Source organism: Malaya genurostris, chromosome 3, assembly GCF_030247185.1.
Source record: "Malaya genurostris strain Urasoe2022 chromosome 3, Malgen_1.1, whole genome shotgun sequence".
Taxonomy (NCBI): Eukaryota; Metazoa; Arthropoda; class Insecta; order Diptera; family Culicidae; genus Malaya; species Malaya genurostris.
In genome coordinates, this window is record NC_080572.1 from 124,442,248 (window position 1) to 124,456,128 (window position 13,881).

The following is a 13,881-nucleotide window of genomic DNA, read 5'->3' on the forward strand; positions in this document are numbered from 1 at the left end:
CGCCTTCTCAGATTTACCATGACGTGACACACTATTTGTAGCACATTCTGTTATGGATAACGCTCGTATTCGTACTGTATTTTACAGTATTGTACTGTATTTTCGACTCAAATACTGTGTACTATTTTTTACCCTCAAATCTACTGTATTTTAATTTGTACTGTATTTTTACACTGAAATGTACTGTATTTTTCACACTAAAATTTAATACAGAATTTAAATCTTCAACGCATCGAATTCCGATCTGTGGCAGTACAAGAACAGTAACAACACGTAGCGAATGTGAATGAGAACACAACAACAACACACACAATTTTTTTTTATTAATAATTCTTGTTCAGAGCGCGTCACAACAATCAAGCGAAACTTTGATGATTAAAAAAAATGAAAAATGTCTCAACCAAAAAGAAAATATGATCCAGATCAAAATCATTATCAAAACCATCCGCTTCTCAAAAAAAATGTAATTATTACTTTCGCACATTTTTCAGTTTTTGACGAATTTTAAAATGCCCTAAAAAGGAAATAAAAAATAATTGAGTTTATGAACTTGCTTTGAACGATTTGTTTAGTCTTGTTAAAACGTAGAGCCGTATTGAGTAAAATTTACATGATATGCGAATACAACTGTGTGATGAAAACCGCGAAAAAGCTACCGCAGAGACGGTACTTGAACCCAAAAATAGTTCCTATCCTCTTAAATCGTTTTGCCAATTAAGCTATCCTGCATGTGACACATACAAAAGAATGGACTCATTGAGGGCTGCAACGCCTTGCGGAGGGATTGTTATTGAGAAATGACTAGAAATAAACGCCGTAGGGCCCGAGCACAGCTGAACAAGTTCGGTTCTTATGTTCAGTTAGGCTGTTTGTATGTGTGTCACATGCAGGATAGTTTAATAGGCAAAACGATTTACCCGTATTTGGCTTGCTACGGGTTCGAGTCCCATCTCTGCGGTGGCTTTTTCGCGGTTTTCATTACATAGTTGTATTCGCATGTCATTTTTTCAATCTGTTTTCCTCGTAAGATGCTGATCAAATGTATTTGCTTTTGTTTTGTATTCACTATTTTTAGAAAAAAAGCGTACTGTAAAATGTACTGTATTTTCAAAGTCGATGTACTGTATTTCCTTGATTTTTACGCCAAGTGTACTGTTTTTCGTAAAAAAATATACGAGCGTTAGTTATGGAGCTTAAGTTTTTCTGATGGAATATACTGTCGTTAAATTGAACACCTTTGTATATTTTTCGGATTCGACTTCAGGCTCCAAAAAAGGCGTTTGAAAAAATTAAAAATTCAAAATTTCAAACAGGCTTCTACATTGCAAAAAAGTAGCGAAATTTGTTTCTAATTGTACACAAGGAGGCATACGGTAGCAAATTTAGGTTCACGAAATAACAGCCACAACGCAAATTATGAATATTTGTGATTTTCGTGAACAAAAAGTTTTTCATCGTTTATAAATCATCGAATTGATCAAACTTCAACACAGATGATGAGATTCATTGCGAAAATAAGAAAAATCATCTCCATGGTTAGAAGAGTGAACAAACCAAACAGCTAGATAAATGATGATATTTAATGAGGAATCGGAATACCACCGAAGAAGTTTAATTTAGCAGCAAGTTTTGCTACTCAGTTAATTGGTTTAATTTAATTAGCACGCGCAAGCTGACGACGCTCGATGTGCACCCCATTTCTCGCCATCCTTCAACGAGAAAGAAAGGATCGCTGTGGAAAATGGAGATATGCGGTTTATCGTTGATTAGGTTCCTATTATGCCTAGAAGGAAGGGGACATCACCTCACCAACCTCTACGACCACTGCTGACAGTCAATTTATAAAGCCACCGAAGATGAAGACTCCGCGGCACTCACTCAGAGTCAATAAATTATGATTATTAAATGTGTATGACTGCGTGCTGATAATTCAATTTACATCTCGTAACTGCACCACGACAAGTTCTAGGTATTCCGACTGGTTACGTTTTCATTTTTGATTAAACAAATCGTGCTCGCAATGCTCTTCCTTCCTACCCAGGAGCAGGGCTACGAGAAAGTTTCAACCACCAGCCACCAACCGTCTCATACGAACACTTCTCCATCTATAGCAATTCGCAGAAACTTTAGCGGTTGGGTGGGTTTTGTTTGATTTTTGATTTCAGTCTAAATTAACTCTGTTTGTCTTTTCCGCTGTTTAATTCTTACCACTGGTACAGCATGTTACCGGAGCATATATATGCCCACAGCTTATGGTACATACACATAGATACGTGCTTGCATATGAACAAAATAAACTAATCTGATTCAGGATGCAATAGCGATAGGGAGTTCACCTTTCCGAGCAAAACCAAAGGAAATCAAATTATGCTGATTTCATGTTTTCTCAGACGAGTCGGGGCAGTACCAATTAGTAAAACAAATGATGGATCAATTCCATTGACTTCTGGAACTATTCCTGATATAAATTTCCTGGTTTTCGATTTGAAATTCAAAAAGTAAATTACAATTTTTTAATAAACCTCTACGTGAGCCTAGCACGGTTACATACAGCCCCAGGAAAATCCGAATGTCTTGCTCCATCATCCCGCGCTGCCAGCCTAGCTTTTGATCTGCCGTCCCAAGCTTTATCCCTGGAGGCTTGCAGAACGAATATTGGATTGCAGTTCTGAAATTGAGCGTGTCAAAATCTCCGAGGATCAAATCCTTGCCAGCCTACAATTGAAACCATTTACACAATCATATTGTCAGCCAAAATGTTACGCCGGGATTACACCGAGGGGCCAATCAAGAAGCGGAAGGAACAAAAGAGAATCAAAAAACATCATTCGCATGGGCGCAGTGGAATGGACGCAATGTAATGCACGAGGGACTCAGATGCCAACTCTCCCGCACAGTATTTTCCTTTAGTGGATTGATCATCTGGACTTGAGTTTAAAAAAAATGCTCGTGTGCACCGACAGGGAACAGCAAGACAAACTCGGCGAAATTTTCTCTGATATTTGAATATATGAAATTTTAATGCAATTATACTAATTTGTAGAATCTACGTGCACGCAGAAAAAAAAACGTTAAAATGGATTTATATGATTGAATTACACGTAACTTTAATGGACACAATGAAGCCAAAGGGGAGATAGAGTTATATTTTCCGGTCATCGCAAACGTGGTGCCTGGGAAAGCATGCGAAAAATAGCACACGGTGCATTCTTTTCGCTCCGCAAACAGATACGGGGAAAGATGCCGAAAATTGCATACCCGACATCATGTATGTCGTTGTGAACAGATGAACTTTGTCCTAGGCAAAAGTCAATTTTTCGTTAAATATTCATATCGTTTCCATTCGGCAAACAATTTCTGGTTCAAGCGCGGTGGGTACTCTTTGTTAACCACGAGTTTTGGAGCACGATCACAGCAATTGGAACAGTTTGTGGGGTGCACGTGTTAATCAATTTGTCCCGGCCAGTGACAAGTGGCACTTTGATTTGTTTACACTGTGATATTTTATGATTCAATTTGTGGATTGTTCCATGCCATGTAGAGTGAACGAACATTGATTTACTTGGATAAATAGCATGTCAACGTGTCAGACACATTTGCAAGCAAACGAGGAGAAGAGGTGAAACGAATCCTTATTAAATGAAATTAGCTACACGACAGTTTGAAATCTGTCGGCTTTGAGCTGACCTCACCTCGAATGCTGACTACGAGCACCGCTCCAGTCCCTCCATTCTCTCCACCAAAATTTTATTTACCATTAACCTAAAGGTAAACAAAAGGCAAAACCCTACAGAAACAGGGATAGCCCATAGCAAATGAATCCGTATATCCTGTATCGCAGAGCTATAAAAATAAATCGAAATTCGAGGGGATTCATTCAATAAATAAAACTTGAATTTTAATTAAAAGTAAATATTAATTACTCAGTGAGATAAATTCAGGGTATGCTGATACGACTGGTCGCTACCCAAGGATACACATGTTGACAAATATTTTTGTGAATTGGATATCCTTATCCCCATAGAACTAAAATAAATTTAATTACACAATTGTTAAGCATGATTTTTTTTCTGTTACCATGAGTTTCAATAGTACATTTTAATAAATTGAGTGAGCCATCTCTTCATATTTGCCAGTCCAGTCCCCAGAATTCCTGATATTTATTTCTACAATCATATAATTCAAAAGTTTCTGGCCTTCTTGTAAAATAAAAACTAGCTCAATTAGATAATAAATATTATTAACAATGTGTAAAGTTGCTAATAATAAAACTGCTCAACTTTTAAAACAGCAAGCCCCCTAATTTTTTTCAGGAATACGGGCTTGTTAACACAACTAAATACCCTCCTCATTTTCTCGCTATCAATCGAATAAAGTGAAGATCCTTTGGGAAGACAGACAAGAACCAGAACAATCATCAAATATTTGTAGGAACTCGCATATCTTGAAAGACTCTTTTCCGTCTGTCGTCAGCTCTTTTTTGTTCCGCTCAATTTTCCATATTTTTCCACCGCTGTTGTTTGCAAACCATTAAACGAATCTGCAAATTTCTCTACGGATTTTGATTTATTTCCCAGGAGCCGTGTACGGACACGGTCTACTAGTAGGGTTGTGAGTTCCAGTCAGCAGCCTTTCCACCAAGCACTTCAAATCATAACGTTATTATGACACCGATAAAAATTAGTTTGGATCATCGTACGTAATCTAACAATAGAAAATATTCGAATCAAGCACTATACAAGTTCACCGATAAGAAAATATTTGTTTCATCAGTTGAAAGTGAAACGGTTCATGGTCTTTTCGGAAATATGTTCTAGATACAATGTACAAACGAACAGGTAGTAAATTTAGAAAGTTCTGCTTTTGTTTGATTATTTCATCTCTACATTAGAAAACGAACTGTGTCGACGTTTGGGAGATTCTTCAGGGCACCGTTCGGTGAGTCAAACAGTAACAGAAAAAAATGATAAATTAAATTGAAAAACAAATACTTTCAACTTAATTCGATTTTTTCGACTCTCCCTTCGCGATATTTTTCCTTCTCGGTCGTCTAACTCTCGCTCTCATGCTGTGTTTATCTAAATCACAGAACAGAAATGTACACAAAAATGTGTACCAAAAACCGCTAAACGAACTGGCAAAAAGCACGGAGCGATCTCAGCCTTCTCGAGCAAATAAAAAAAACTTCTTGTTTTGTCGATGCCGGACTTTCTGATGGATTATGATTCCGTTGATTATTATACTTCTCGTATCAATTGAAACTTCAATTGCATACGCTTGTTAGATTTTCAAATAAACACTGTTTTTGTTTCTCAATCACTTACACCATACCATATAGACAAAATGGTTCAGTCCCAATAAAAACGGTAATTCGTTGGGTAAAATGAAACAAACTGTTTTCTCAGCGAATCTCATGTTTGTTTACGGTTGTTCGACCGTAATGTCACATTTTTTCGTGACCGTTCCGCAGTTAGAGAAGGGCAATTCGGTTCCACGAATTGTATTCAAATTTGAATTAGACCACAACCTTTCCTCTCAATTAAAATACCATATAATCCAATTTGAGCTTCTGTACTTTCATTGGTGCATATTACTAACACACGATTGCTTCAAAACTGCGGGGCATCACTCCATTTCCCAAATTGGCTTTCAATTCCAGGCTATGATGTTTCCTCGGCGAAGTGAATCACATCAATCAACGATACAATTGATTTCGCATTCAAACGACAAAAAAAATGAGAATAAAACCAAACGCTAACCCACAAAAAGATAAACAAACGAAATAAAAGTGAGACACCGCTGCGGAGGTGGTAAACCCGAGAGACTGAATGAAATTGGATGAGAGAATCTCTCTCATACAATGGGCAAAGGAAAAGGATACGAGCGACTGGTACATCGCGGGAAATGGAATAGATCATAACGGCAATAAAAATCCTCCTCCGCGCTGACAGTCGTCCAGTGGTGCGAGATATGGAATATGATCCTCGCTCATTCATTTGCGTAGATATCGTTACACGGTTCGCACGGTTTTGCTCAACGGCTCCCGATTCCATGTGAAAGGGATGGCCAAATCAAATCTGTCCGGTGGTGCTTCCGTGCACTCTTTAGCAATATAATTATAATAGGTGTAGTGACTAGTGTGCAAAATCTCCAGGGCTTTAGGGATTCGTGGGCAGATGAACTATTTTAATATGCATCATAGGACAGTGCACAATCGGATTTATGTCGCCAAATTAGATTACCCTGGATAATGGATAAGTCATCATTTTACGGCTCCTGCCTGCTAATGCAAGGAAATGGATTTGAAACGGATTAATTTTTATCGATGGAAAACTAGTTGCTATTGATTGGATGGCTATTGTTGAGCAATTTAATATTGAAGTTTGCTATAAGTGATGTATCTCAGACTTTTCAAACAAGGCTAAAAGATATAAAACCTTTTATGAGTGCTTATGCTTAAATCACAAAACCAGTGTAGCATAACTGTTCCGTTGGATTTAGTCATCTAACTATCAAACAACTGTGGCTTGCTTCGATTCTTCTGACCTCGGGGAATTCATGACTGCCAATACAGGACTGCGGTATTCGTGGTATACGTTGGCAGAATACAGTTTTTACCAACGGTGCACACGGGTTCTACCGCACGAGTTTATGCAAATATAATGCTTGTCCCTAGATGAAGTGATTCGAATAAAAATTGGTGGAATACAATCAAATTAGTGATACATACAACATATTTCCGCGAACTTTTGGTTGTGGGTAATTGGGCACAAAAAAGCGGAAAAGTAGTGCCAGCAAAAAAATATCATGCAATTACGTTTTAACAGTGAACATTTGCGAAACTAACCGCGAGGGCAATCAAAAAACAATGTTTACAAATTGGCTAGCGCCACCCACAACGACCCTACCACCAGATACAATCATTGAGGTTGGTCCACCTCCATTCACCCGCTATGCTGCTCACAGTGCACTGGTTTCCGCTCACAGTGGTTATCTGCGAGCGGCCTTACGCTCCGATAGACAAACGGTTAACGCAGACACCATTCCAATCTACATTCCCAATGTGACTACGGAACAATTCACCCCCTTGCTCACCTATATGTACACCGGATTTTTGGATTTGAATATAGAAAACATTTTCGGTGTCCTGCTGGCTACGCACATTCTTCACATGCCACGAGCACTAGAGTTATGCAGAGGGTTTCTTTCCGCCACCCAAACGGAGCACTATTATGGTGGATTGGGCGGTATATCCGCTGCAACTGAAACCGGTGGACACAGTGTATCAAAAATTAAACCGGAATCCGAAACCAGCAAAGTGGTACGACCAATTGCTAGCAAAGCAACTGGAATAGGACTCAATTTTATTGCACCGCCAACGTCGCACATATCTTTACCGAGTACTCATACTCCCTTCAAAAGTCTTTTAACGGTTAGCCAATCACCAACTGTAACAACTGAAAACGTCGAAAATTCATCGCCTCCACCCGGTAGAACTTCATCAACCGATGCAGAAGCCCATAATTCGTGTGCTAATAAGCTGACAAATTTAAATACAACAGAAGAATCACAACCCTTAAAGGAGATCCAACAAAAACGACAGTCTAAATCTTTGAAACGTGGTGCTTCAAAATCAGATTCAATAGTAACGACAGTAGTAAAAGACTCAAACACTGGTGACAAAGGAGTCATCATCGACATCGCAAGTTGTGATGGTCCTGTTCGATTCCGTCGCGTACTCAATGACAGTTACGGTACGAACAGTACCAGCAATATAATCAACATACCAGATGAATCAAAAGGGCACTTGCGCTACGTGAGTTCATCTTTCCATCAACAGGTATTAGACACCGAATGCAATGTGTACAAGCGTAATCATCAACATTCATATATTTGTTTTTTTTTCTTTTCCCTATCCCACAGATGGTGCGCAACATCAATGAAAGGAAACAGAATATGGCAACAGGCGAAAGCTACGGTTGCAGTAGCAACAAGGACGAAAACAGCCAAGACAACAACCAGTCGCAAAGTGTAGCGATAGATGCAATTGTAGCACCGGCAACCGTCGGTGAGCAGGTATACAATTGTGTGTATTGTAAGCATACCTTCAAATCACAATACTGCTATCAAAAACATGCAAAACGTCATTTGATTCCATTGAGCATGGACACTGGGAGTAACGTATCAGTTCCAGTGGTAGATCATGTATCTTCTGGTACCAAGGAGAAGGAATCTACTGTTGCTCGATACAGGAAATCAACTAATCATAGCAGCAGTACTACCAAGCGCGAAGTCAAGCCACTGGACATGAACGTACAGTATTATCCATGTAAAACATGCGGAAGTAAATTTCCTAGTTATTATTTTGTGCACAAGCATCGCAAGATGTGCCATGCTGACGAGGAGATATTGTAAAAAGCTACCGGCATACGATGATGCTAGATGATACACGAATACAGGGTACACATAAAATCAAAATTATACCACACTGAAGTATTGTTGAACGACTAAACATATCAAATTGAATAAATAAAAATATAGCTTCGATTCTGCAACTAGTGTTAGTTTTATTTGCAGGATATGAAACAACTGGTATAATATTAGTGAAATATTGTTGTCGACTTTCGAAAACTAATGATTTTGATGTTTGTTTCTTCTGGCTCATGAGCTTATGATTGGAATATTTGTTATGAGAAAAGCAATAAAATAACTTTAAATAACATATATTATACATTATATTCTTCCTTATACATAAAAACAAACTGAGCTAGACAGAGCCATATTTATCTTTTCTCTCGTTGGGTAGATACGGAATAAAAACGATCTATAATTTGTTTTATATATGAAACAAAATTTGCATGGTCATAAGAAATATTCACATTGTCAGAAAATATCTTGAAAATGTGTAACTTCTAGGCAAGGTATAAATTTCAGAATTAACAAAGGAACGTGCTACTTCAGCCACTTCAGTATTGAAGCAAGATAAGCTAAACGTATTTTCAACATTTTTTAAAACACCCGAACAACGTCAAATTTCAATGACATAGAACAATCAAAATGACATGTAGAAAATGTTTATCAAGAGTGATAGCAAAGAATGATCAAGTTTTGGTAACCAAATAAAACGTAGTTGTGTTGCCCGTTGGATTTGACGTTTCCATCATAAAGTTTTACATTTTTAATCATTACCGTCTTCAGAACATTCTGTTTTGTATGCAGTGAGATATAAATTTTACTTTAGAAAAAAATTGTATTGAATATATTCATGCAATGGTTTATTACCATTTTCGTCGTGGATTATCAAGACAAGTTCAATCGACTTAGTTCGACTTTTGGCAGTGTAGCATCATCCTATGCGACTTTAATGAACTGGTTTAACGAATTCAATCGTGGTCGTAGTGCCTATGAATTCAAAAAAAAGTCGTCCAAAATTAGTTGTTCTGTCAGAAAACATCGGCGCGATGAAAAATCTGATAATGGAAGATCGCCATGTGACGTAGCCTTGGGCATTGGTGTGAAAAGCTTATATGTTATTTTGCATGAACAATGAATTTGTTCGCGTTGGATCCCACATCGGCTCACACATCGGCTCAAACAACCGAATATTTATTTAAGCACCCAAAACGTCGAATTGGCACCTAACGATTTCTATTTGTTTCCTTCCGTGAAGAATGAACTGCGTGGAGAGCGATTCAATACTCCTGAAAAAGCTGTTGATGCGTTCAAAGCCCATGTTTTGGGAGTACCTCAAGAAGAGGGGAAAAAATGTTGTTTACGAACGTAAGCGGTGAACGATCCTTCATCCCCGAGTCGAAGATTGGCTCACCCCCTGACAAAGGGCAGGAATGAGCGAAGAGAAAAAATTGTTGCTAACAGAAAATGTCATTTGTAGTTTCCGCCAACTTCCTTTATTATTACTAAATTAAACATGAATAGAGTAACACGCTTTTTTCTTTCTCTTAAAAAAGCACATGTCCGAGTTGAAAAACCCTCAGAGTTCTCATCGTGATTTATTCGTTGTTCTGTCAGAATCAACTACGTTTTCGTATCGTAATCGTGCTCGCCGTCGGGCAACATTTGGTCGACCAGGTCCTTCAATCCGGATAGCAGCGAATTCGCGACTATGGAAGTGCTGCTGAATAAACGAACCGTCGCCATCGAAAGGCTGAAACGAAAACACGTTAGTGCAAGAAGCTTGTGCTCACAAGACCTTCCGGCGAGTGAAATTAAAGATCGCATCCAGAAACTGGTGGATATTGAGGAGAACTTTGACCAGATTCAATCCTAAATCGAGGAGCAATCTAACCCGGATGATTTGTCGTCTGTGTCAAACGTTCGGTCGGATTTTGACAAAATCTATTATGCGACGAAAAATTTGTATGTTCCGATGTTGAATGAGGAACAAGAAATCGGTAGTGATCAGACTGTTATGAATACCAGCAATGCACAGTGGTTCAAAAGCGCAATTTCACGCTCTTAATTGATAACTCATAGGATCGTAGTTTTTGAGGTACAGTATCTTCAGCAAAGTTGCTCAGAATGATAGACGCCATCTTTTGGCAAATTTTATTCATGTGATTAATCCCCCTAAAAGTGAGATAAACATTTTATTTTAGCTCAGGGCCAACATAGTAGCTAAGTTACTTCGACAAAGTTGTGCAGAAAGTTATTTCAAACAAGTTTGCTGAAGGTACTATTCCCGTAACTTGAGTGTAATTCAAGATATAATGTATTTTCTGAAAAGGGTGTCCAAAAACCAGTTTTTGTAAGAAAACATATATATTTTCAATTTATATGAGTTTTTCATGTTATACAAAGTTTTTCATCTTTAAAAACTACACAACTTTCTCGAATATACTATGCTGCTATCATTTCAGTTTAATGAAATATAGCAATTTTTCATGTTTTTTTTAATAAAATTCTAACTTGTCTATTATCAAAAGGCGCAGGAAGGTGCAGATGAAACTACTTACATATTAAACTACTTCAAAAGAGCTTTCATGCCGTGGTTGAATTACTCGTCTGCGATCGTCTGCAGGCGAGATATGTTCTTTTCAAATATCCTTGTCCTTGACATTTTCAATGATAAGGTTCATTGTATTTCAGATCAGATTTCAGTATATATTCGTTACCATGGAAACTCTTACAATAAATGGTTTTTATGGACATCGCAGTCTACAAATAGAAAAGTTTAGTAATAATTACAGACGGTTTTTTGAAAGTGACTGTCCGACGTTTTTTAAAAGTAAGATAAGAAACCACGACTTTGAAAAAAGTAATTTTTTGGTAAGTTTTTTCTATAGAAAAGCTCTGTGGATAAATATCTTCTATTCATCAATTAAAGTGAAGATCGATAAACGCTTGCTATATTGTACTATTCATAATGATTAAGAAGTTTCTTTTATACAGATGTCGGGAGTATTATACACGCGAGCAATCCAGATCACTTACGAATCGGGATCCCATGAATTGGTAATTAGTTTCATTGGATCCTTTGGTTACAAATAATCGTGAATGGCCAAAACAGTCCAAGAAGAATCTGTCGAACGATGCTAAAAGTCTTTTAGCTGGTTAAGAACATTGCCAGCTATCATAAAATAAATACAAATAACTAAAACATTCGTTTTGATCATACTTTTCTCTACCAGAAGATGACATAACTTAATTCGATTTGATGATGACTTTTTTAAAAGTCGTGACAAAACAGTTACTAAACTATTTAATTTATAGACTTCAATGTGCACAAAAAAATAATATTTTGTGGCAAGTAGCATAGTAATGAATATATACTGAAATCTGATCTGAAATACAATTAACCTTATCATTGAAAATGTCAAGGACAAGGATATTTGAAAAGAAAATATCTCGCCTGTAGACGATCGCAGACGAGTAATTCAACCACGGTTTGAAAGCTCTTTTGAAGTAGTTTAATATGTAAGTAGTCTCATCTGCACCTTCCTGCGCCTTTTGATAATAGACAAGTTAGAATTTTATTTAAAAAAACATGAAAAATTGCTATATTTCATTAAACTGAAATGATAGCAGCATAGTATGTTCGAGAAAGTTATGTAGTTTTTAAAGATGAAAAACTTTGTACAACATGAAAAACTCATATAAATTGAAAATATATATGTTTTCTTACAAAAACTGGTTTTTGGACACCCTTTTCAGAAAATACATTATATCTTGAATTACACTCAAGTTACGGGAATAGTACCTTCAGCAAACTTGTTTGAAATAACTTTCTGCACAACTTTATCGAAGTAACTTAGCTCCTATGTTGGCCCTGAGCTAAAATAAAATGTTTATCTCACTTTTAGGGGGATTAATCACATGAATAAAATTGGCCAAAAGATGGCGTCTATTATTCTGAGCAACTTTGCTGAAGATACTGTACCTCAAAAACCACGATCCTATGAGTTATCAATTAAGAGCGTGAAATTGCGCTTTTGAACCACTGTGCAATGGTTTAAAAGAAACAGTAAGAGTGTTACTTGAAACACAAAGGGCGTTGCTGACCAGACAAGCTGAAGCTTCAACATCTGTGGAAGAGTTGGCTGTCCAGTTCCGAGGAAGTCGAGCTGAGCCAATCGATACACAATTAACACCGTCGCTGCTTTCGGATGTAGACCATCCTACGATAATACAAAGCGTGAAGTTATGAATGAGGAATCAATCAAGAAGGAAATCAAAAGCATGAACATCGTCCAGAAGATTCCATGCCCAATCTGCTCCGAAGATAACGCAATCTATCAATGCAGTGATGTTAAGCAAGCACCGGTGGAAGAGCGACATGAGTTGGCCCAGCATGCGCCAACTTTAATTGTTTGCGGTCAAATCATTGGGTGAAATCTTGCCAATCGAAATCTGTATGCAGAAACGCTGACTGTAAACAAAAACATCATACACTGCTTTGCGATAAAATGATGAATGAAACTGTCAATAAAACAACCGTGACAGCAAACGAGAAGCTAGCGGCGAAGAGCGACAAGGATGGCAACGAGCAAATAGTATCCTGTTTGGCTAACGCCAAAAGCAGCTGTTCAATGTTGACTGTAGGTACTTTACCGACAGCCGTGGTTCGAGTAAAAGAAAAAAACGATCAGTTCTATGAGGTACGAGCAATGATCATTTGTGGTTCCCAAGCATCATTTATCACCGAAAGCTGTGTTAAACACATTGGATTGAAAAGAAACCAGAGATGCCAGGTAAAAATTTCAAATATCTGCAGACAGGGTCTGTAAATCTGAAAAAAAATCTGCAGTCAGCAAGTATGTCTTGCTGGCAGCAATTTCTCTATAAAGTATGACACGCAAAACTGACTTGGCGAGCAAAAAAAAAAAAGGTCGCGGAAATTTCAAAAGTCTGTAAATATAGACGAAAGTCTGCGAGAATTTCATAAGTCTGCAAAAGTCTGCGAGAATTTCAAAAGTCTGCACAATAAAAATGTCTGCAGCACTATACCCCAAATCTGCAGATTTACAGACAAATCTGCAGACCTGGCATCTCTGAAAGAAACCACCAAAGGAGTGGTGAATCTAGAAATCTCTTCGCGGTTCGACAATCAACCGTTCGTCAACACGAAGGCCTTTGTCAAATATATCAATATGGATCACTCTTGCGATTCACGAGGGACATCACAGTAAAGTGCGGTGGCAAAAAGGTTACTAACACACTACAAATTTTTAATGCACATATGACAATTTTCCAAATAAGTACACTGATCCAAATAACTCCAAATATATGGAATATATCTCAATATACACTGCACGAAAAAAATATGCTGTAAATACGGTTTAGAATCGCAATCTGATACTAATTCGGATGAGAACATTTTGTTTTTATATAAATCCCTATTTTTATAAATATGTGTGAAATGGG

At 37.5% G+C, this 13,881-nt stretch overlaps 2 protein-coding genes across 4 annotated transcripts in view; one reads left to right on the top strand and one right to left on the bottom strand.

The window, feature by feature from the left end:
- The window catches only part of LOC131437864 (uncharacterized), a 120,419-nt gene that overhangs the window by 11,686 nt on the left and 94,852 nt on the right, over window positions 1–13,881 (bottom strand). The gene's annotated exons all lie outside the window — the stretch shown is intronic.
- On the top strand, window positions 6,517–8,499 carry LOC131437865 (uncharacterized). The gene is made up of 2 exons (XM_058607497.1): window positions 6,517–7,840; window positions 7,924–8,499. The coding sequence occupies exons 1-2, from the start codon at window positions 6,869–6,871 to the stop codon at window positions 8,413–8,415; spliced, it is 1,464 nt and encodes a 487-aa protein (XP_058463480.1). The 5' UTR covers window positions 6,517–6,868; the 3' UTR covers window positions 8,416–8,499.

Coding starts and splice junctions, on each gene's coding strand:
- LOC131437865 (XM_058607497.1), top strand. CDS start 6,869: ATGTTTACAAATTGGCTAGCGCCACCCACAACGACCCTACCACCAGAT. Junction 7,841..7,923: donor GTTCATCTTTCCATCAACAG/GTATTAGACACC, acceptor CCTATCCCACAG/ATGGTGCGCAACATCAATGA.